The sequence below is a fragment of the Pan paniscus genome, chromosome 4, assembly GCF_029289425.2.
Source record: "Pan paniscus chromosome 4, NHGRI_mPanPan1-v2.0_pri, whole genome shotgun sequence".
In the NCBI taxonomy this organism is placed as follows: domain Eukaryota; kingdom Metazoa; phylum Chordata; class Mammalia; order Primates; family Hominidae; genus Pan; species Pan paniscus.
The window spans coordinates 133,562,133-133,586,384 of NC_073253.2; the positions used below are offsets into that span (position 1 = coordinate 133,562,133).

The following is a 24,252-nucleotide window of genomic DNA, read 5'->3' on the forward strand; positions in this document are numbered from 1 at the left end:
GAAAATATGACTAGTGGTTATCTCTGGTGATGAGATTGTGGGTATGGTGACCAAATAATTTTTGTACAAACTGGGAGACTTTTGAGAATGAAAGCAAACACTATTAATAATTACCCTCACTAATAGATGAAAATGGGATTGTAAAATGTAAACGAGGGTGCATGGTCACCCTAATTGAGACCTTAATTGAGACCATTTTTTGTGTGTGATTTTTTATTTTCCTTTCTTTCTCCCTTTTTTCTTAAGTAATTATTATTTTTTGAGACAGTCTCGCTGTGTCGCCCAGGCTGGAGTACAGTGGCACGATCTCTGCTCACTGCAACCTCCCCAACTGAGGTTCAAGCAATTCTTGTGCTTCAGCCTCCCAAGTAGCTGGGATTATAGGCACACATTACCACGCCTGGTTAATTTTTTGTATTTTTATTAGAGATGGGGTTTCGCCATGTTGGCCAGGGTGGTCTCGAACTCCCTGCCTCAAGTGCCTGAGATCTGCCTGCCTCAGCCTCCCAAAATGCTAGGATTTCAGGCGTGAGCCACCATGCCTGACCCCTCCCTTTTTCCCTTTTACAAAAACTATGTATCATTTGTTTAACTAAAAACGAAGGAGAGAGAAGAATGGGGAAAAAAATGAGTCCTTCAATATAACTTCAGTTGAATAAGGAGCCTGTGTGAGTGAACACAGTGAAAGAAATACAAATGGAAATGGGGATTTTAGGGACAGAATAGACCAGATGGTAGCTTATGTAACCAGTTACCATCTCCAGAAATCTGCTTACTGTTTCTGGGTTGATATACTTCAGATCTTGGTGTTTCCCTGACACGGTTGGCAGCGCACATACCTAGAAATACACAAGAACTGAAATAACAGCAAGTATTCCACACCCAAGTTTGAGATCAAAGACCCTTATTTTGTCCTTCTTTCCAAGTGACCCTTAAAACCCCAGAGGCCTTCAAAAAAATCAGTGTCTCTATAAAGTGCATATACATCAAGTCCATTTCTAAGAACTGATCCTAAAGAACAAATCAAGGATGTGTACGAAGTTTTAGATTTCTCTACAAATATATTCATCTTGGTATCATTCATAAGAAAAAATTGTAAAACCAAATATCTTACAAGAAGGGATTTATGAAGAAATTATGAGCAGCCAAAAAAAAAAAAAAAAAGAAATAATATGGAGCTATTAAAATGAAATGGGCTGGGCATGGTGGCTCATGCCTGTAACCTCAGTGCTTTGGGAAGCCAAGGAGAGAGAGGATTTCTTGAGGCCAGGAGCTCGAGGCTGAAGTGAGCTATGATCATGCCAATGTACTCCAGCCTGGGCAACAGATCAAGACCTTGAATCTTAAAAAAAGAAAGAATGAAGCATAACTGCTTATTAATATGAAAAAAGATGCCCCGATATAATTATTAAATGAGAGGAAAAACAACAGATAACAAAACAATATAAACTGTTTTTGTAGAAAAGCAAAAACTGTATTTGTATATGTGTTTGTGAAAACACAGAAAAAAATCTGTAAGAATATGTACCTTCTGCAATTACACAGACAGTAGGGGGGAAAAAAGGGTATATACTAAGCAATATTACCCTGGTTAATAAAGTTTGGGATAAATTTCTTCATTTTCTACTTTTTCTGTAACAACCAAGTATTATTTACATAATTTTAAAATATGTTTTTAAACAGAAAAAAGGTAAAAAGTCTCATACTTTCCCCTCTGTTCTGGATCTTCCCAGAAGAATAAGAAATACTTTCTCTCTGGAAAGGCTTAGGGCCTGGTTCTACCACTAGAGCACTGTCAGGTTATCAAAGAGTACTTGGTGAGGATGCATATTTACACCAGGCATTCTCGGCAAACAGAGAAGATTCAGATCCAAAATGACTCACTGAAATACAGGATGGGTATAGCCAAACTCACCTTGGAAAAATCACCAATCAGGTGCCCCTGGTTAGAATCTTCCTCCAGCATCTGAGTGATATTAATGTCACACAGAGAGACTGTCTTCTTTAAACGTAAGCCCTGAAGATGACAAGATTCCCACCCCACACCCAATCCTCATGTTAAAGGTTTAAAAACCAGTGGATGGAGTGGGCCATGGTGGCGCACATCTGTAATCCTAGCTACTTGGGAGGCTGAGGTAGGAGGATCGCTTGAGCCCAGGAGGCCAAGGCTATAGTGAGCTACGATCGCACCACTGCACTCCAGTCTGGGAGACAGAGTGAGACTCCATTTGTTTATTTATTATTTTTAATAATAAATAAATATTGAGGCTGCAGTGAATCAAGACCATGCCACTGCAATCCAGCCTGGGTGACAGAGTGAGACCCCATCTCAGGGGAAAATAAATAAATAAATAAGTTGATTTTATAAAATATCCAAAGATATTTAGAATTTTAATTTTTTCTTTTATTATTTTTTTTATTAGAGATGGGGTCATGCTATATTGACCAGGCTGGTCTTGAACTTCTGACCTTAAGTGATCCTCCCATCTATTTAATTTTTTTAAAGTTGGGGAGGGTAAAGGACAAAGGCTAAGTTTTTCAGAAGTTGCTTTCCACAAAACCAACCTGCTATATGATGTTGTTTCTGTCAGACTGCATGTAAAACAGCAGTAAAATATCCATACCAAAGTTCCCTTGTATTCTTTCAGATCTTAAGAAAAAGGGTTGGGAAGACAGTATGATGACAACATTTCTCTTTTTTTTTTTTTTTTTTGAGACGGAGTCTTGCTCTGTCGCCCAGGCTGGAGTGCAGTGGCACAATCTTGGCTCACTGCAACCTCCGCCTCCCGGGTTCAAGCGATTCTCCTGCCTCAGCCTCCTGAGTAGCCGGGACTACAGGCACATGCTGCCACGCCCAGCTGATTTCTTGTATTTTAGTAGAGACGGGGTTTCACTGTGTTGCCCAGTCTGGTCTTGAACTCCTGAGCTCAGGCAATCCGCCCGCCTCGGCCTCCCAAAGTGCTAGGATTTTAGGCGTGAGCCACTGCACCCGGCCTATGACAACATTTCTAAAAGTACAATATAGATATACTTTATGTATCTATGTTATATAAATATTTTATATATATATATTTCACATGTGGATACAGATGTAGAAAAGACAGAAAGATGGAAAGAACAAAGAGGAAAAAGTAAAAGTAAAGAGGAAGAATACAAAAAAGGCATAATAAAACAATCCTCATACCAGAAAAGCAAAGACATGAGATAGAAGATGAACAAGATTTTCATCTTAAAAAGTTCTTACCTTCCTGAGCTTTCCTTGGCCAGAAAAATACTTTTTTTTAACTTTATCTGGTATTGTGTTGTCCTTGAATTTTTCCACCTGCTTCAGTCTTGGCCTGTTCAAGTTCTCTGGCATCGACGGGGAGCGATATAGGCCACTTCTGCTCACCTGTTTGGGAATATTAAACCCCCTAGTTCTTACTCCTCCAAGTGTGTCTGCAGACCTGCAGCAACAACATCTCCTGGGAGCTTCTTTGAAATGCAGATTTCCAGATGTTAGGCCACACCCTAAACCTACTGAATTAAAATCTGCATTTTAACAAGATGCCCAGGTGATTTCTCAAGTTTGAGAAGCCCTGGGTAGGCAACCTGTCTTCATAGGCCCATTAATATCTACCTGGACTGCATGATATTCCATCTCCATGGACGTCTTAACTAGCCAAACCAAATTCTGCAGCTGACTGTCTTAGATGCACCAGTTCTTCTAACAGAAAGCAAACACAAGCTCAGTCCCTCCAGTTATGTGACCAAAAAAAAAACAAAAACAAAAAACATAAGTCCATTTTGTCTCTGGGATCCTAGGACATTGACAATCAGGATTTAAGGACCTCAACAAACCTAAAGATGAAAAGCCAAGAAGAAAAATAGCAAAAGAAGCATCATGCAAGAAAAAAGGACACACTAAAATCAAATAGCATGCTGACCATTATAGGATGGATACTATGAAACCCATCAGGGAAAAAAAAGTGGCTCAAACGTCATGAAGAACTAGCCTTGAGAATTGCTTACACAGGAACAGATTAAAGTATAAGAGGATAGACTGTTGTTTATTTGAAAGGCATGGTTTGGGTGCTATATTCAGAGTTGAGGGTCTATCAAATGACCTCTGATAACACCTTCCAACTAATCCACAATTCTATCCTCTGTTGCCACATACTTTGAGATCTCTACCTCTCACCTAGAGAATAGGCAAAAGCTCCTTCTCTAAACACTTATCGCACTACCTGTTATGGACTAATTTAGGAGGGGGGCTATACAATAAGAGAGCCATAACTGGAAGGCAGCTTGATGATCAATGGTTTCTGGAAGAAGAAAATAAGAATAACAACATTTTGCTTTATGACAGCTATGGATATTATGTTGTTTATTACACACATGGTCCTACCTCTTGTTCGTGATACCAGCTGATGGTACAGTCCACATTATACATACCCTTAGACTCCTTCCAAACATCGCCCTATGTCCCCATCCACCCTACCCCCCAGACACTGATGACTGGACCATATTGCTGGTTGAACACATCTATTTAGTGGTCTAGAATAAGCAAAAATAATCTAAGCCAATCAGGTTCCCTCTCTTGGTTGCCTAACTCGGAAAATGGAGAAATAATTAGGCAGTAGCAGAAGCCAAAGCCCAAAAGGAAGAAGCCAAGAGATACAGTCAAGGCCACGAAGCCAGTGATGCATGAATGGATCAACCAAAGGTAGGGTAGGAAAGGAGATATGGTGAGGCACTGAGGAGTAGGGTGCCTGGTCTCCATGACAGACAGGACTTCATATAACTTCAATTTTCCCCGGAGAAGGCAGGGGAAAGCTAGATGAGGATTTCAAAAGCGGCTTCTCTAGAACACACCATAATAATTATGCTAAGAGCCATATTACTAAGAGTTTGGAATTAATTAGCTAATTGAAACTTATCTTTTTTTTTTTTGAGATAGGGTCTCGCTGTCACTCTGGTTGGAGTGCAGTGGCACAATCTTAGCTCACTGCAACCTCTGCCTCTCAGGCTCAAGCGATCCTCCCAACTCAGCCTCCTGAGTAACTGGGACTACAGATGCGCATCACCATGCCCAGCCAATTTCTGTATTTTTTATAGAGAGGGGGTTTTACCATGTTGTCCAGGCTGGTCTCGAACTCCCGGGCTTAAGTGATCCATCCGCCTTGGCCCACCAAAGTGCTGGATTTACAGGCATGAGCCACCATGCCCAGTCTGTATCCATTTTTAAGCATTGTATCTAATAAATTTTTGCCAACTCAGGGTCACAAAAATTGTCTCCGTTTTCTTTGGATTTTTTTTTTTTTTTTTTGAGACAGAGTCTCACTCTGTCGCCCAGGCTGGGGTGCAATGGCATGATCTCGGCTCATTGCAACCTCCGCCTCCCAGGTTCAAGTGATTCTCCTTGCCTCAGCCTCTGGAGTAGCTGGCATTACAGGTGCTGACTACCATGCTTGGCTAATTTTTTTTTTTTTTTTTTGAGATGGAGTCTAGCTCTGTCACCCAGGCTAGAGTGCAGTGGCACGATCTCGGCTCATTGCAACCTCTACCTCCCAGGTTTCAGCGATTCTCCTGCCTTGGCCTCCCAAGTAGCTGGGATTACAGGTGCCTGCCACCATGCCCAGCTAACTTTTGTATTTTTAGTAGAGACGGGGTTTCACCGTGTTGGTCAGGCTGGTGTCGAGCTCCTGACCTCGTGATCCATCCACCTCAGCCTCCCAAAGTTCTGGGATTACAAGTGTGAGCCACCGTGCCCAACCACTCAGCTAATTTTTTTTTTTTTTTTTTTGAGACAGAGTCTTGCTCTGTCACCCAGGCTGGAGTGCAGTGGCGCGACCTCAGCGCACTGCAAGCTCTGCCTCCCGGGTTCATGCCATTCTCCTGCCTCAGCCTCCTGAGCAGCTGGGACTACAGAAGTCCGCCACCATGCCCAGCTAATTTTTTGTATTTTTAGTAGAGATGGGGTTTCACCATCTTAGCTAGGATGGTCTCGATCTTCTGACCTCATGATCTGCCCGCCTCGCCCCTCCAAAGTGCTGGGATTACAGGCATGAGCCACCGCGCCTGGCCCCGCTCAGCTAATTTTCCTATTTTTAGTAGAGATGGGGTTTCACCATGTTGGTCAGGCTGATCTCGAACTCCTGACCTCAGGTGATCCACCAGCCTCGGCCTCCCAAAGTGCTGGGATTACAGGCATGATCCACTGTGCCAGGCCTTTCTTCAGATGCTTTATGGTTTAAGGTTTTAGATTTGGAGCTATGATCCATTTTGTGTTAATTTTAATATATGATGTACGGTATGGGTTAAAGTACTTTTATCTTTTAACGTATGGATTTCCAATTGCTCCAGCACAATTTGTTAAAAAGACTGTACTTTCTCCATTTGATTATTTTGTATCTTGGCTGAATTACCAATTACATATATGCATAGGTCTATTTCTCAAATCTCTATTCCCTTGTTTCAATGTTTTAGGTTTCTGGTAGCTAATATAGTGATAATTAAGGTGATTAACATCTGCATATAGTCCAAGGACAAGATGTCAAAAATAAATGATAGCAGAAAACTACTTTCGCAAACAGAAACAGCTACTTCAGCGGCCGGGCATGGTAGCTCACACCTGTAATCCCAACACTTTGAGAGGCCAAGGTGATTCCAAATCTCTTGAGTCCAGTAGTTCAAAACCAGCTTGGGCAACATGGTGAAACCTTGTCTCTACAAAAAATACAATAATTAGCCAGATATGGTAGCGTGCACCTGTAGTCCCAGCTACTTGGGAGGCTGAAGTGGAAGGATCGATTGAGCCCAGGAGGTTGAGGCTGCAGTGAGCTGTGATCATGCCACTGCATTCCAGCCTGGGTGATAGTGCAAGATCCTGTCTTCTCTTAAGAAAAAAAAAAAAAAAAGGAAAGAGCAAGCTACTTCTTTCCTATACACTTACATGAAAATAAATGTCAACTGATTGCAAAGGATATAAGTGCTAGGCCATGGAGAGATAATGAAGATGGTACTTTAGTTCTGTCTAGCTAGTTAGAAGTTTCCCAGTTCCCAGAAGCTGGTGTGGGAAGATCCCAGGATCATCTGGCTTAGATAGCATTCAACATCTACCCATTTTCAATCTTTAAGGAATCACTAGAGAGTTTCCAAATATGGGAGTTTTTAAACACTGAGAAAGCCAAAAAGAAGGGAGGAAAACTTACTAGATTCAACCTGCAGATTCTATTAAAAGGCTTAATTAAATAATTATTATTTTATAAACTGAATTGAATAATTATTATTTTATAAACTGGCCTACACACTCTTGAGTACACATAAGCCAGCCCGGCTTCTGTCTGCACCACTCTTCTGCTCTTGTCAAGGCTATCAACAGCCTTCATGTTGCAGCATCTGACAGTCACTTCTCTAGCCACATTATCTTTCTGAACCTCATGTCGGCTTCCATTAAGTTAGCTACTCCATTTTTGATGGCTTTAATGGCACCTCCTACTCTTTTAGTTATTTTTATTTATTTATTTATTTATTTATTTATTTTTGAGATGGAGTCTCCCTCTGGAACCCAGGCTGGAGTGCAGTGGCACGATCTCAGCTCACTGCAACCTCTACCTCCTGAGTTCAAGCGATTCCCCTGCCTCAGCCTCTCAAGTAGTTGGGATTACAGGCGTGCACCACCACCCCCGGCTAATTTTTGTATTTGTATTTTATTTTTTTGAGACAGAGTCTAGCTGTGTTGCCCAGTCTAGAGCGAAATGGCGCGATCTCAGCTCACTGCAACCTCTGCCTGCTAGGTTCAAATGATTCTCCTGTCTCAGCCTCCTGAGTAGCTGGGATCACAAACATGCGCCATCATGCCTGGCTAATTTTGTATTTTTATTTTATTATTATTAATTTTTTTTTTTTTTTTATACAGAGTCTCGCTCTTTCACCCAGGCCGGAGTGCAGTGGCGCGATCTCGGCTCACTGCAAGCTCCGCCTCCCAGGTTCACGCCATTCTCCTGCCTCGGCCCCCAGAGTAGCTGGGACTACTGGCGCCCGCCACCGCGCACAGCTAATTTTTTGTATTTTTAGTAGAGACGGGGTTTCACCGTGTTAGCCAGGATGGTCTCAAACTCCTGACCTCGTGATCTGCCTGCCTCGGCCTCCCAAAGTGCTGGGATTACAGGCGTGAGCCACCACGCCCGGCCACTTTTTTTTTTTTTTTTTTTTGAGACACAGTCTCGCTCTGTCACACAGGGTGGAGTGCAGTGGCACGATCTCGGCTCATTGCAAGCTCTGCCTCGCGGGTTCACGCCATTCTTCTGCCTCAGCCTCCCAAGTAGCTGGGACTACAGGCATCCGCCACCACGCCAGGCTAATTTTTTTGTATTTTTAGTAGAGACGGGGTTTCACCATGTTAGCCAGGATGGTCTTGATCTCCTGACCTCGTGATTCGCCTGCCTCGGCCTGCCAAAGTGCTGGGATTACAGGCATGAGCCACCGCGCCCGGCCATTATTATTATTTTTTAATTTTGTATTTTTAGTAGAGACAGGGTTCACCGTGTTGGCCACGCTGGTCTCGAACTCCTGACCTCAAGTGACGGCCCACCTCGGCCTCCCAAAGTGCTAGGATTATAGGCATGAGCCACTGTGCCCGGCCTAGTTCTTTATTTCTAGTACAGGCAGCCCCTACACTAGAAGAACTATGATGCTTCTACCTCTGTGCCCTCTCCTCTGCTCCTTCTCAATTTTCTTTGTTAGGCCTCCTTACCTATCAAACCTCTAACAGATGCTGGATTCATCAGGGCTAGGCCCTGGCCCTTTTCTCTTGTATCTCCTCTCTCTAGCCATAGGTAATTTCTTCTACCTGTGAATTTAAATTTTCACTCTAAGCTAATGATTTCCAAATTTCTATCTTTAGTCAAGTCCTCAGCTCTGACTTCAGAACTTCCAAATTCACATTTGGAAGCTTGATACGTTTTGAGTACCTACTAGGTGACATAGCAATGAACAAAAGAGTAAAAGAAACAAAGAAGTAGACTAATAAATATACTCTGTACTTTTTCACATAGTGATAAATGGCATAAATCAAAACAAAGAAGGATGAAAAGAAAAACACAGGGGTCTGTCAGGAAAGGTCCTTATAAGACATATGCACAGAGACTGAAATGAGGAAGAAAATCATGCATTGCCTTGGGGAAGAAAGTTCTAGGATGAAGGAACAACAAATGCAATGGCCCTGGGTGAGAATAACAAGGCAGCCAGTGAGACAGCCACATTTAGTATGGTACCTTTTTTTTTTTCTTGAGACAGGGTCTCACTCTCTCATCCAGGCTGGAGTGCAGTGGCATGATCACAGCTCACTGCAATCTCGACATCCCAGGCTCAAGTGATCCTTCCACCTCAGCCTCCCAAGTAGCTGGAACTACAGGCTTGAGCCACCACACCTTGCATTTTTTTTTTTTCGTAGAGACAAGGTCTCTCTTTGTTGCCCAGGCTGGTTGTGAACTCCTGGGGCTCAAATGTCCTCTTGCCTTAGCCTCCCAAAGTGCTGGGATTACAGATGTGAGCCACCACACCCAGTGATACCATTTTTAGAAACCTCAAAAACTAATTTAAACAATACTATAAACCAACCAGACCTAACAGACACCTAGAGAACACTCTACCCAACAACTGTAGAATACACATTCTTCTCCAGTACACATGGCACATTCTCACAATAGACAATATGCTTGAACATAAAATAAGCCTCGCCAGGCGCAGTGGCTCAAACCTGTAATCCTAGCACTTTGGGAGGCTGAGGCGGGCAGATCACAAGGTCAAGAGATCGAGACCATCCTGGCCAACATGGTGAAATCCTGTCTCTACTAAAAATACAAAAATTAGCTGGGGGTGGTGGCACATGCCTGTAGTCCCAGCTATTCGGGAGGCTGAGGCAGGAGAATCGCTTGAACCTGGGAGGCGGAAGTTGCAGTGAGCTTAGGTCGTGTCACTGCACTCCAGCCTGGTGACAGAGTGAGACTCCATCTCAAAAATAAAATAAAATAAAAATAAAATAAAATAAAATAAGCCTCAATAAATTTAAAAGGATTGAAATCACACAAAATATGTTCTCTGACCACAATGGAATAAAATTAGAAATCAGTTAACAGAAAAAATCTGGAAAATTAGCAAATTTATGAAAATTAAATAGGCCAGGTGCGGTGGCTCACACCTGTAATCCCAGCACTTTGGGAGGCTGAGGCGGGCGGATCACCTGAGGTTAGGAGTTCAAGACCAGCCTGGCCATCATGGTGAAACCCCATCTCTACTAAAAATACAAAAATTAGCTGGGTGTGGTGGCGGGTGCCTGTAGTCCCAGCTACTCGGGAGGCTGAGGCAGGAGAATTGCCTGAATCTGGGAGGCGCAGGTTGCAGTGAGCCAAGATCACACCACTGCACTCCAGCCTAGGTTACAGAGGCAGACTCTGTCTGGGAAAAAAAAAAAAAAAAAAAAAAGGCCAGGCGCAGTGGCTCATGCCTGTAATTCCAGCACTCTGGGAGGCTGAGGCGGGAGGACCACTTAAGGTCAGGAGTTCGAGACCAGCCTGGCCAACAGAGTGAAGCCCCATCTCTACTAAAAATACAAAAATTAGCCAGGCGTGGTAGTGTACGCCTGTAATCTCAACTACTTGGGAGGCTGAGGCAGGAGAATTGCTTGAACCCAGGGGGCAGAGGTTGCAGTGAGCCAAGATCACACCACTGCCCTCCAGCCTGGGGGACAGAGCAAGACTCCGTCTCAAAAAAAAAAAAAAAAAAAGAAAGAAAAGAAAAAGAAAATTAAATAACACACTTGTTAATAACCAATGGGTCAATGAAGAAATCATAGGAAAATCAGAAAATACTTTGAGATGAATGAAAACTAAGATACAACATACCAAAGCTTATGGGATGCAGCTAAAGTAATGCTTAGAAAAAAAATTTAAAGCTATAAATGCCTAAAATAAAAAAGAAGATCTCAAATCAATTACCTAAACTCCCACCTAAGAGGAAACTAAATCCAAAGCAAGCAGAAGGAAGGAAATAAAAAAGATTAGAGCAGAACTTAAGAGAATAGAAAAACAACAGAACCAAAAGTTGGTTCTTTGAAAAGATCAGCAAAAATCGACAAACTTTTAGCCTGAACAATTAAAAAAAAGTCTCAAGCTAACAAAATCAGGAATGGAAAGTGGGACATTACTACCAACCTTACAGAAATAAAAAGGATCATGAAGAAATATTAGTGAATAACTGTGTGCCAACAAATGAGACCACTTAGATGAAATGGACTAATTCCTAACAAGACAAAAACTACTGAAACTAGCCAGGTGTAGTGGTGTGCACCGGTAGTCTTAGCTTCTCAGGAGGCGGAGGTGGAAGGATTGCTGGAGCACACAGGAGTTCAAGGCGACATAGTGAGGCACCGCCCCAACTCTAATTAACAAAACAAAACAAAAGACTGAAACCATGACCAGGTAGGATGTATCCCAGAAATGCAAGGTTGATATAACATCTGAAAATCAGCCACCGTATCCCACCAGATCAATAAAATAAATGACAAAAACCATATGATTACTCATCTCTGCACATTGTGAGGCTAAGACGGGTGGGTTGCTTGAGCTCAGGAGTCTAAGACCAGCCTGGGCAACATGGTAAAACGCTGTCTCTACAAAAATACAAAAATTAGCTGGGTACAGTGGTGCATGCCTGTAGTCCCAGCTACTTGGGAGGCTGAGGCAGGAGGATTGTTTGTGCTCAGGAGGTTGAGGCTGCAGTGAGCCGTGATTGTGCTACTGCAGTCCATTCTGGGCAACAGAGTGAGACTCTGTCTCAAAAAAAAAAAATTGATAGATTAATAGACAGAAAACTAATAAGCATATAGATGTGTTCAACAATATAAATAAACCGGACCTACTTGACATACTTAGAATATTCTACTCAAGAATAGAGACTATACATTTTCTAAGTTACACTAAACATTTACCAAGATGTTCTGAGTCATACTCTGGACCATAAAAACCAATCTTAATGCACCTAAAAGGATTTAAGTCATATAAAATATATTCTTGACAATCGAATTAAATTAGAATTCAACAACAGAAAGGTCCTCAAATATGAGGTCCTCAAAAAGTCCTCAAATATTTGCAAATAACTAAATAACAAGCTTCTAAGTAACCCCTACATCAAAAAAGAAACCAAAAAAGGAAATTGGAAAGTATTTTGAACTGAATAAAACTGAAAATGCAACATATCAAAATTTGTGAGATGCAGCTAAAGTACTAAATACCCTTATTTAAAAAGGTCTCAAATCAATGACCTTAGATTCAACCTTAACTAAACATGAAGATCAAATTGAACTCAAAGTATCCAAAGATTAGAGTGCAAAATCAATGGAATAGAAAACAGAAAAACAATGGAGAAAGTCAATAAAACCAAAAGATGATTTTTTAAAAAGATCAATATTGATAAATCTCTACCCAGACTTATCAGGAATAAGACAGAGGACACATATAACCAATATCAGGAATGAGAGACATCACTATGGATTCTACAGACACTAAAACGCTAATAAGGAAGTATTTTTAACAACTTTATGCCACTATATTTGACAACCTAATTAAAGTGGACAAATTCCTTCAAAGACACAAACTACCAAACTCACTCAAAAAGAAACAGTTAAACTGAGTAGTTCCTATCTGTAAAGTAAGTTGAATTTGTTAAAAACATTCCCACAAAGAAATCTCTAGGCCCAGGTGGCTTCACCGGTGAATCGTGCCAAACATCTAAAAGAGAAATAAAACCAATTCTATATAAACTCTTCCAGAAAATTGAAAAAAAGAGGGAATTTATTTGCAAATCATTTCATGATGCTAGCATTACACTGATACCAATACCAAAACATTAACATGAAAAGCTAAAACACTGAAGATCAATATCTCTCATGAACATAGAGGTACACAAAAAAAAAAAAAAATTTTTTTTTTTTTTCCAGATGGAGTCTCGCTCTGTCACCCAGGCTGGAGTGCAGTGGTGCTATCTCAGCTCACTGCAACCTCTGCCTCCTGGGTTCAAGCGTTTCTCCTGCCTCAGTATCCCAAGTAGCTGGAATTACAGGTGTGTGCCACCGCACCTGGCTAATTTTTGTATTTTTAGTACAGGTGGGGTCTCACCATGTTGGCCAAGCTGGCCTCGAGCTCCTGACCTCAGGTGATCCACCTGCCTTGGCTTCCCAAAGTGCTGGGAATTACAGGTGTGAGTCACTGTGCCCGGCCTTTTTATTGAGACAGAGTCTCGCTCTGTCTCCCAGGATGGACTGCAGTGGCACGATCTCAGCTCACTGCAACCTCTGCCTCCCTGATTCAAGCGATTCTCCTGCCTCAGCCTCTCGAGTAGCTGGTACTACAGGTGTGTGCCACCATGCCCGGCTAGTTTTTGTATTTTTTTGTAGAGACGGGGGTTCCACCATGTTGGCCAGGCTGGTCTCGATCTCCTGACCTCGAGTGATTCACCTGCCTCAGCCTCCCAAAGTGCTGGGATTACAGGCATGAGCCACCGTGCTCGGCCGATGTAAAAATTATCAACAAAATGTTAGCAATGAAATCCAACAACATATAAGAAGGATCATATGTCACAACCAAGTGAGGTTATCACAGGATTGCAAGGTTGTTTAACATTCAAAAACGTAGGCCAGGCACAGTGGCTCATACCTGTAATCCCAGCACTTTGGGAGGCCAAGGCAGGTGGATCACCTAAGGTCGGGAGTTTGAGACCAGACTAACCAACATAGAGAAACCCCGTCTCTACTAAAAATACAAAATTAGCAAGGCGTGGTGGCACATGCCTGTAATCCCAGCTACTCGGGAGGCTGAGGCAGGAGAATCGCTTGAACCCAGGAGGCGGAGGTTGTGGTGAGCTGAGATTGCACCATTGCACTCCAGCCTGAGCAACAAGAGCGAAACTCCATCTCAAAAAAAAAAAAAGTAATTCATCATATTAACAGATTAAAAAAAAAAACTCACTTGATTATCTCAATAGATACAGAGAAAAGGGCTGGGTAGGGTAACTTATGCCTGTAATCCCAGCACTTTGGGAGGCTGAGGCAGAGGGGTTGCCTGAGCCCAGGAGTTCAAGACCAGCCTGGACAAAATGGTGAGATCCCCATCTCTATAGGGAAAAAAAAAAAAAAAAAAGAATTAGCCAGGGGTGATGGTGTTTGCCTGTAGTCCCAGCTACTTGGGGAGGCATAGGCAAGAGGATCTCTTGAGCCCAGGAGTTTGAGGATGCAGTGAGCTGTGATTGTGCCACTGCACTCCAGCCCGGGCAAGAGAGTGAGACCATGTCTCTTTAAAAACAAAAACAAAAACAAAAAACCTGTTCCTGCTAAAATCTCCTGGCAAACTAGGAATAGAAGGGAACTTCCTCAACCTGATGATGGGCTTCTCAAGAAATGTATAGCTAACATCATACTCAATGTATAAAAAGCTGAATGCTTTTCTCTAAGCTCAGGTGTAAGGCAAGGGGTTGTAAGTAATTTTTAAGATTACAAAGGAGTCCTAAGACCAAAAAATTTGAGAACTCTTATTCTAGTAGAAGGGAAAATTGGTAATATAGGAGTGGGGAAATACTGCAGTAGTACACATGAGGAGATGCTTCCGTCTGACTCGGTTTTTGCAGTCTTTACAAATGCCTACAAGGCCCTACACAATCTGTCCTTCTGCTAACTCCTCTCTGCCCTCATTTTCTACCCTTCTCCACTTGCTCCCTCCGCTTCAGCCACACTGGCCTTCTTGCTGTCCCATAAACACGCCAAGCATACTCACCTCAGGGGCATTGCACTTGCTTTGCCTTCTGCTGGGAATGACTCATTCCTCCTGACATCTGCTTGTTGGCTTCCTCGCCCTTTCAGATGTCTGCTCAAACGTCACTCTCAAATATGTCTCCTCTGACCTATGCAACCTATCAAAAATAACAACTGTCACCCTGCCCTACTCCAATCCAGGGACTCCCTATAATCTCCCTTTGCTTTTTCACCATAGTATTTTTACCATCTGCCATATTACAAATGTATTTGTCTGTCTGTTTCCTCATAACTAGAATGTAAGCTCAGATACTACTGTATCTCTGGCATTAGTGAATGAATGAATGAATGAATGAATGAATAGGACACAGTGTGAAGGAAGGGCTTTAGATAGGAGCAGGGACACTTCGTGCTCTGTGGCAAGAGCGACTGCAGATTATATGGGTATAAAAGGAGATTGATTGCTGTATCTGGTGAGAAAAGAAGGCAGTTTTCTTCTGATAGCATCTGTTTTCTCTTCACAACAAAACACTTCAAACTGCATATGACTAAAGTCATCCTTGGTCTCATCCTTCCTTCACAGCCTGCACCCAACCCTTCAAGTCCTGTTGATTCTCTATCCAAAATATATATATCTATGTATCTTTTTACTTTTTTAATTTTTTTGAGACAGGGTCTTGCTCTGTTGCCCAGGCTGGAGAGCAGTGGTGTGATCGTGGTTCACTGCAGCCTCAAACCCCTGGGCTCAAGCCACCCTCCCACCTCAGCCTCCTGAGTAGCTGGGACTACAGGCATACACACCATGCCTGGCTTTTTTTTTTTTTTTTTTTTTTGTAGAGACATGTTGCTGAGGCAGGCAGACAAAATATATTTTGAATGCATCCATTTCTCTGTCTCCATAGTCAACACCTTAGTTCAGGCTACCACCAACTGTAGCTAGGACTAACACAATGGCTCCTACTCTTACCTGCTTCCAACTCTTTTTTTTTTTTTTTTCCTTTTTGAGGCAGGGTCTCCCTTTGTTGCCCAGGCTGGAATGCAGTGGCATGATCATGGCTCACTGCAGCCTTGACCTCCTGGGCTCAAGCAATCCTACTGTCTCTGCCTCCCAAGTGGCTGGGACTACAGGCATGCGCCACCACATGCAACTAACATTTTTTTATTTTTAGTAGTGATGAGGTTTCGCTATGTTGCCTAGACTGGTCTCAAACTACTGAGCTCAAGCAACTCTCCTGCCTCAGCCTCTCAAATTGACAGGATTACAGGTGTAAGCCAAACCACCTGTTGACTTCCAACTCTTAATCCTTTCTAATCTGTTCCCCATCCATCAACAAGAGTGGTCTTCACAAAACAAATCAGACCATATTATTCCCCTGCCTAAAGCCCTCCCTTCAGTAGCAACTCATTGTACTTAGAATAGCATCCAAACACTCACCATAGCCTAAAGACCTTGCGTGATCTACCTCCTGACTACTTATTCTTTCCCAGCTCACATAACACTCCTCTCATTCACTGACTTCTCAGTCCCTCCAACATGTGAAGACCTTTTCCACCTGGGGCCTCTGTACCTGCAACATTCCTTCTTCATGAAATGCTCCTGCCTCTACTCTTGTCATATATGATTCCTTCACAATTAGAGTGGCCCTAACTTAATACCAGCTTGTCCGGGACTTTCCCAGCTTTAGCAGTGGAAGCCCCATATCCTAGAACATTCCAGTCCCAGGCAAACAGAGAGTTCATCACCCGATTCTTAACCAAATATCTCCCACTTGTGGAGATCTTCCCTTATTATTCTCCATTTAAAGATTTCCTTTTGTTAGCCTCTATTTCACACCTCATTTTGTTTCCATCATTACACTTGGACTATTTGCAATTACTAAATTATTATTATTATTATTAGAAATGGGGTCTTGCTCTGTCACCCAGGCTGGATTGCCCAGGCACGATCATGGCTCACTGTAGCCTTGAACTGCTGGACTCAAACAGTCCTCCCACCTCAGCCTCTGGAGTAGCTAGGACTACAGGGGAACACCACCATGCCTGACTAATTTTTATTTTTTTGTAGCGATGGGGGCTTACTGTGTTGCCTAGGCTGGTCTCAAACTTGTCGACTCAAACTATCCTTCTGCCTCAGACTCCCAAAATGTTGGGATTACAAGTGTGAGCCACCACACCCAGCCCAAAATCTAAATTAATTTGGCTGCCTAACATACTGTTTCAGTAAAATCTCAAGTTAGAGAGGCAGTCCTGCCTCCTGATGAGGTGGCCAATGGGGGACAGATATTCCCTTTTCCATGCCCTTGTGACCAACTAGATATTCCTGCCTGGGATTTTCAACCTTAAAGAAGCTCAAAAAGCAAAGGGTTGGTCCAGACTTTTTATGGTGGCTGCATCACAGTAGAGAATATACTAGGTGGTAGCAAATATCCATGAGCAGCACAGTCTATCTAGCAGCAAGCCTGATCATGTTCCATGGCAGGGTGCCAGTAACGGTGGCATTGAGTGTCTAGCCAGCAAGTGGTGGCATCCTGAGCACAATGTTCCTGGAATAGTATTTTGGCTGGGCCTTACTTTGTTTTCCAGCCTTCCTTGTAATTCTGAGTTCCTCAGTACCCTCCAGAAAAATCCCTTTTCTGCTTGAGGAAACTAGAATCAGTTTCTATTATTTGCAACCAAGAACTCTAACTAGAATATCTATTAACTTGAAAAAAATTTTTGTTGTTTTGATGCATCCCTGACAAGAATATAAATTCTAGTCTGTTTTGTTCACCATCGTATTACCAGTGCCTATCATACTTCCCAACATGTAACAGGTACTCAATAAATATTTTTTAAATAAAGAAATGAATGAAAAATCACTAAGGTTACGACAATCTCCAAGGAGGTCACTGCTTTATACAAGTATCTATTTATTTCCGTTTATTATTATTATTGTTATTATATTTTGAGACAGGGTCTCACTCTGTCACCCAGGCAGGAGTGCAGTGGCGCAATCTCGGCTCCCTGCAACCTCCACCTCCCGGGTTCAAGCAATTCTCCTGCCTCAGCCTCCCAAGTAGCTGAGATTACAGGCGCATACCACCATGCCCAGCTAATTTGTGTATTTTTAGTAAAGACGGGGTTTCATCACGTTGGCCAGGCTGGTCTCAAATTCCTGACCTCAGGTGATCTGCCCACCTCAGCCTCCCAAAGCGCTGGGATTACAGGCGTGAGCCAATGTGCCTGGCCTATTTTTTTTTTTTTTCCATTTAACATCAAAGAGGTAAAACAGTAACAAAAAAAAATCCCTATTCCTTTTCTTTTTTTTTTCCTTTTTGAGACAGAGTCTCGCTCTGTTGCCCATGCTGGAGTGCAGCGGCACGATCTCAGCTCACTGCAATCTCTGCCTCCCAGGTTCAAGTGATTTTCCTTCCTCGGGCTCTTTAATAGCTGGGATTACAGGTGCATGCCACCATGCCTGGCTAATTTTTGTATTTTTAGTAGAGACGGGGTTTTGCCATGTTGGCCAGGCTGGTCTCGAACTCCTGACCTCAAGGGATCTGCCTGCCTCGGCCTCCCAAAGTGCTGGGATTACAGGCATGAGCCACCGTGCCCAGCCCCCTATCCCTTTTGTAACCTAAAACCTACTGCTATGCATATTCTTATAGGGTGGACCATCAATCAAAAATGACTTTATGGCCATGCATGGTAGCTCACACCTGTAACCCTAGCACTTTGGGAGGGTGAGGCAGGCAGATCACTTGAGCCCAGGAGTTAAGACCAGCCCGGGCAACATGGTGAAATTGTCTCTACAAAAATTAGCTTGGCATGGTAGCATGTGCCTGTAGTCCCAGCTACTCGGGAGGCTGAGATGGAAGAATCGCCTGAGCCCAGGAGGTTGTGACCTGCAGTGAGCCCTGATCACGCCACTACACTCCAGCCTGGAAGACAGACTGAGACTGTCACAAAAAAAAAAAAAAAAAAAAAAGAGAAAGAAGGAAAAAAAGAAAGAGAAAATGACTGCATAAGAGTTACAATCTAAGAAAATGAGCCCATAAAAGGACAATTTTAAAACATTTTTTATTTAATTATTTAAATTTTCTGCCAAGGCTCTATTGTCCAAATATTTTTCAAAGACCATCAAAATGCACTTTGGGAGGCCAAGACAGGGGGAACACTTGAGCTCAAGAGTTTGAGATCAGCCTGGACAATATAGAAGACCCTGTCTCTTAAAAAAAAAAAATCAAATAAATACTCATAGCCCTATGCCACTCTTCCACCTAAACAAAACTTTCAGAGCAGTGGTCCCCAGCCTTTTTGATACTGGGGACCAGTTTTGTGGAAGACATTTTTTTCCATGGATCTGGGTGGAGATATGGTTTCAGGATGAAACTGTTTCACCTCAGATCATCAGGCATTAGTTAGATTCTCAGATTCTCACAAGGAACCGGCAACCTAGATCCCTTGCATGCGCAGTTCACAAAAGAGTTTGCCTCCTATGAGAATCTAATGCTGCCACTGATCTGACAGGAGGCAGAGCTTAGGTGTTAATGCTCGCTGGCCTGGCCCACCCCTTACTTCCTACTGTGCGGCCCGGTTCCTAACAGGCCATGGACCTGTGTTGATCCATGGCCCAGGGGTTGGGAAAACCTGTTCCAGAATATTTCCTGGGGTCAATCTATTTTAAGTCCATGCTTCTATATTGTCTATATTATGCAATTCAGAATGATATTTCTGAGACTATGAAAGATCTTCAATCACCAGAGAAAGATTCAATTATGTTCACTGTACTGTACTTAATTTCATAAAAGCAGATCAACATAACTTAGACAAGTTTTCAACAATGAAATAGAAAATAAAAGGATTTTTTAAATTAACATTAAATTCAATTTGCTAAGTTAATACCAGCTGAGACTTAACTATATTAATTACAACATTCTGCAAATGTGAAGACTAACATATTTGTAAAAGTGATCCTAAATCTTCATTTTACATTGCTCTTTTTTTCGGAAGCCCTAGAAACCTTTTCCCCATGCCAACTATTCCTAACTCACTGTTTTTCTATAGATCTACTGCCCATTATCAGCAAGTCCTCAAAACTGTTTTATGTTTTAGGAAGGTCACTGTCAATTCTCCCAACACCCATCCTGCCTTCTTCAGATTGTATCTTGGTTTTGTTTTCCCACAAACCAATGAAATTAAAAATAAAATAGGATTTAATACTATGTTATAGAACATAACTCTCAAAATTTAGTGTATATCAGAATTACCTGGGAAAATTGCTAAAAACAGGCTCTGGGGTCAGGTAGATCTTAGTTTAAACCCCGGCTCTGCTGCTTCTAACTATGTAACCATGGCTATCACACCTTACCTCATGACCCAATGGGCTCCCCTCAAAGGGAGACAACAGTCATATTTCAGGGTTGATATGAGAATGAAATGTGATTATGGATGTATACTGCTTAGCACATGGTGCCTACTATACTCTAAGTAGTCAATAAATGGGAGCTCTTGTTATTGCGTGGCTCTCATTTTTCCTTTCCATTCTAGTCTCTGTACTATCTTCAATACTAAAACCCATTGTATTTTCCACATTCTTACAATGTCCACTGACAACACTTTGGAGAGCATGACTTCACAATACTTCCACTAAGCTTCTCTAGAACTCCACATCAGGCTCTCAACAAACTGGTATTAAAAAAAAAAAAAAAAAAAAAAAAAACAAACATAAAAATACTTCATTCTTAAAATAGGAAATTTGGCTGGGCACAGTGGCTCATGCCTGTAATCCCAGCACTTTGGGAGGCCAAAGCAGGTGGATCACCTGAGGTCAGGAGTTCAAGACCAGCCTGGCCAACATGGTGAAACCCTATCTCTACTAAAAATACAAAAAATTAGCTGGGGGTGGTGGTGGGCACCTGTAATCCTACCCACCTGGGAGGTTGAGGCAGGAGAATCTCTTGAACCCTGGAGGCGGAAGTTGCAGTGAGCCGAGATCACACCATCACACTCCAGCCTGGGCAACAAGAGCAAAACTCCGTCTCAAAATAAAAGGGCGATGGGGGGAGGTGAGGGGAATTTAAGAAAACAAAATAAAAAAATAAAAATAAAAACAACTGCAATCATCATCTATTATTATACTATCAAGAGCTCAAACATGGCATGCCCTCAAACTAACTAAAACCTCCCCTGGCTCTCAAATTTTTTTTTTTTTTTGAGATGGAGTCTCGCTCTGTCACCCAGGCTGGAGTGCAGTGGTGTGATCTGCAACCTCCACCTCTCAGGTTCAAGCGATTCCCCTGCCTCAGCCTCCCAAGTAGCTGGGATTACAGGCACCTGCCACCAAACCCGGCTAATTTTTGTATTTTTAGTAGAGATGAGGTTTCACCATGTTGGCCAGGCTGGTCTCGAACTCCTGACCTCCAGTGATCCACCTGTCTCGGCCTCCCAAAGTGTTAGGATTACAGGCATGAGCCACTGCTCCCAGCCTAGCTCTCAAAACTTTCTAAACCAGCCACTTTCTACCTTCTCAGCAACTTTCAATCACATTACTGCTCTTACTTTACTGAGTCCACCTAATGATATCTGGCTTTTTAGCCAGGCTTTAAATCATCGTCGACTTTTCTGCTGCCTTCACCATACCTATTCTTCCTCAACTCCTTGTTCATCCACCATTGGCAATCTTCAACCCTTACTATCATCCCTGGAGTTCCAAAGTCTCCAATCTCGCTTCCAGGCCAGAACATTCTTGTAGGAAGACACTTCGAACAAGTGCCATGCATGTCTACCTGATAATGCCCTCATAGGACCTTACAAATATCATCTTACTAGCCTTTAGTAATTCCACAGTCTCCAAAAGTCAATTATAACCTTCTTCACACACTTTTAAGACTCTCGCCTCGCACTCTCCTCTGAATCATCAGATTACTTCAATGTTTACTTTGCGGAGGACATCAAGGCCATTGAGCATCCCCTCACCTATCAGCCTTCTTCATAACTCCACATAGTTTAGTCGTATACTACAATAATTAAGCACTTACACTACACAATAATAGTTAAGTACTATTAATTGATAAGTATTGCTCTACATGTTTTATGTGTAATTAACTCATTCGATCCTGACAACAACCCAAGAAATTGAACACAAGGAGATCATATGACTCACCTACAGTCATATATCTAAAAGTGGCAGAGTCAAGCTATGAATCCAGGCAGTCTGGCTCCAGAGGCTACTTCTCAGACCACTGCGCTCCACTGACTCACATGCTCTTAACTTTTCCCACTGAGCCCTTTCCTTCAATAGGGACTTCGAATGGTGGTCAGGTAGGGTTAGTTATCCTTAGCTGTTATGTTTTAACTTTTCCATAAAGGAGAATATATTCAAGGATGATTTGTGAAATTAAAAATTTATAAAATGACTTACTACAAAGCTGCAGTAAACAGTGTGGCACTGGCATAAAGACAGACATATAGACCAATGGAATGGAACACAGCCAAGAAATAAACTCTTGCATATATAGTTAAATGATTTTTGAAAAGGGTGCCAAGACCATTCAATGAAGAAAGGAGAGTTTTTTCAACAATTAGTGGTGGGACAACTGGATTTTACATTCCCACCAGCAATGCACAACGGTCCCAATTTCTCCATATCGTAGCCAACACTGCTTTGTTCTTTGTCCCAAAGAGCAAAGTTAAAGCCTTCTCTTATACCATATACACACATTAACTCGAAATGAATCAAAGACCTAAACTTAAGAGCTATAACTATAAAACTCTTTAAAGAAAACATAGGGAGCTGAGCCCAATGGCTCACACCTGTAATCGCAGCACCTTGGGAGGCTGAAGCAAGAGGATCGCTTGAGGCCAGAATTTTGAGACCAGAAGAGTAACACAGCAAGACCTCATCTCTATCTCTACAAAAAATAAATTAGCCAGGTGTGGTGGTGCATGCCTGTAGTACTAGCTACTATGGACACTGAGGTGGGAGGATCCCTTGAGGGCAGGAGTTTGAAGTTACAGTGAGCTATGTGATCGCATCACTATACTCCAGCCTGGGTGAGACCCTGTCCCTACTATTTTCTTTTAAAAAGGGGAGGGGGTTGGGGGAGGCGCATGACATTGAATCTGGCAATGATTTCTCAGATATGACACCAAAAGCACAAGCAACAAAAAAGTGGATAAATTAGACTTCATCAAAATTAAAAACTTTTTTGCAACAAAGGGCACAATCAACAGAGTGAATAGGCAACCAACGGAATAGGAAAAAATATTTGCAAATTATTTATCTGATAAGGGATTGATATCCAGAATATATAAAGAACTACAACTCAACAACAACAAAAGAAACAACTCAATTAAAAAATGGGCAAAGGACTTGAATAGACACTTCTCCAAAGAAGATATACAAATGGCCAGGAAGCATATGAAAAGGTGCTCAACATCCCTAATCATTAGGGAAATGCAAATTAAAATTACGATGAGATACCATTTCATAGTCATCAGATGGATAGTATCAAAATCAGGAAATAACAAGTGTTGGCTATGATATGGAGAAACTGAGACCCTTGTGCATTGCTGGTGGGAATGTAAAATGAACAGTTGCTGTGAAAACAGTATGAGAGTTCCTTAAAAAATTAAACACAGAATAACCATATGACCCAGCAATTTTACTTCTGGGTATATACCCTAAAGAACTGAAAGCAGGGCCAGGTGTGGTGGCTCACACCTGTAATCCCAGTTACTTGGGAGGCTGAGATGGGAGGACTGCTGGAGCCAAAGAGTTCAAGGCTGCAGTGAGCCATGATCACATCACTGCACTGCAGCCTGGGCAACTGAGTGAGACCTGTCTCCAAAAAAGTAAAAGAACTGAAAGCAAGGACACAAACAGATATTTGTAAACCAATTTTTATAGCAACAATATTCACAATTGCCAAAAGATGGAAACCCAAATGTCACAAAATGTGATATATACATACAATGGAATATTATTCTGCCATAAAAAGGAATGAAATTATGATACATGCTACAACATAGATAAAGCTTGAGGACATTATGCTAGTTGAAATAAGCCAGTTACAAAACAAAAAAACCTGGTATCATTCCACTTATCAGAGATATCTAGAATAATCAAATTTATAGAAAGTAGAATGGTGGTTGCCAGAGGCTGGGAGAAGGGGAAAATGGGAAGTTGTTTTATGGGCACAGAGTGTCAGTTTTCCAAGATTAAAAGAGTTCTGGAGATTGGTTACACAACAATGGGAATGTATGTAATACTACTGAACTATACACTTGAAAATGGTTATGATGATAAAGGTTATGTGCATTTTACAATTTAACATAAAACTGATTTTTTTAAAGAGAATGAAATTCTGATACATGCTACAACACTGATTACCAATGAAAACATTACACTATGAGATATATGCCAGAGACAAAAGGACGAATATTGTAAGATTCCATTTATATGAGGTACCTAGAGCAAACTCATA

The 24,252-nt window shown here is 42.0% G+C and overlaps 1 protein-coding gene across 6 annotated transcripts in view; it reads right to left on the reverse strand.

The window, feature by feature from the left end:
• The window catches only part of CDC25C (cell division cycle 25C), a 57,757-nt gene that overhangs the window by 3,467 nt on the left and 30,038 nt on the right, over positions 1–24,252 (reverse strand). For 4 of the 6 annotated variants that reach the window (XM_034960573.3, XM_034960578.3, XM_055112991.2 and 1 more), the window contains 3 exons: positions 3,245–3,391; positions 1,916–2,017; positions 777–839 (listed from right to left, as the gene is read on the reverse strand). In XM_034960573.3, the coding sequence (XP_034816464.1) occupies positions 777–839; positions 1,916–2,017; positions 3,245–3,391 (312 nt within the window). The remainder of the gene's footprint in view (positions 1–776; positions 840–1,915; positions 2,018–3,244; positions 3,392–24,252) is intronic. The other 2 variants (XM_055112992.2, XM_055112990.2) reach the window with 1 other exon arrangement.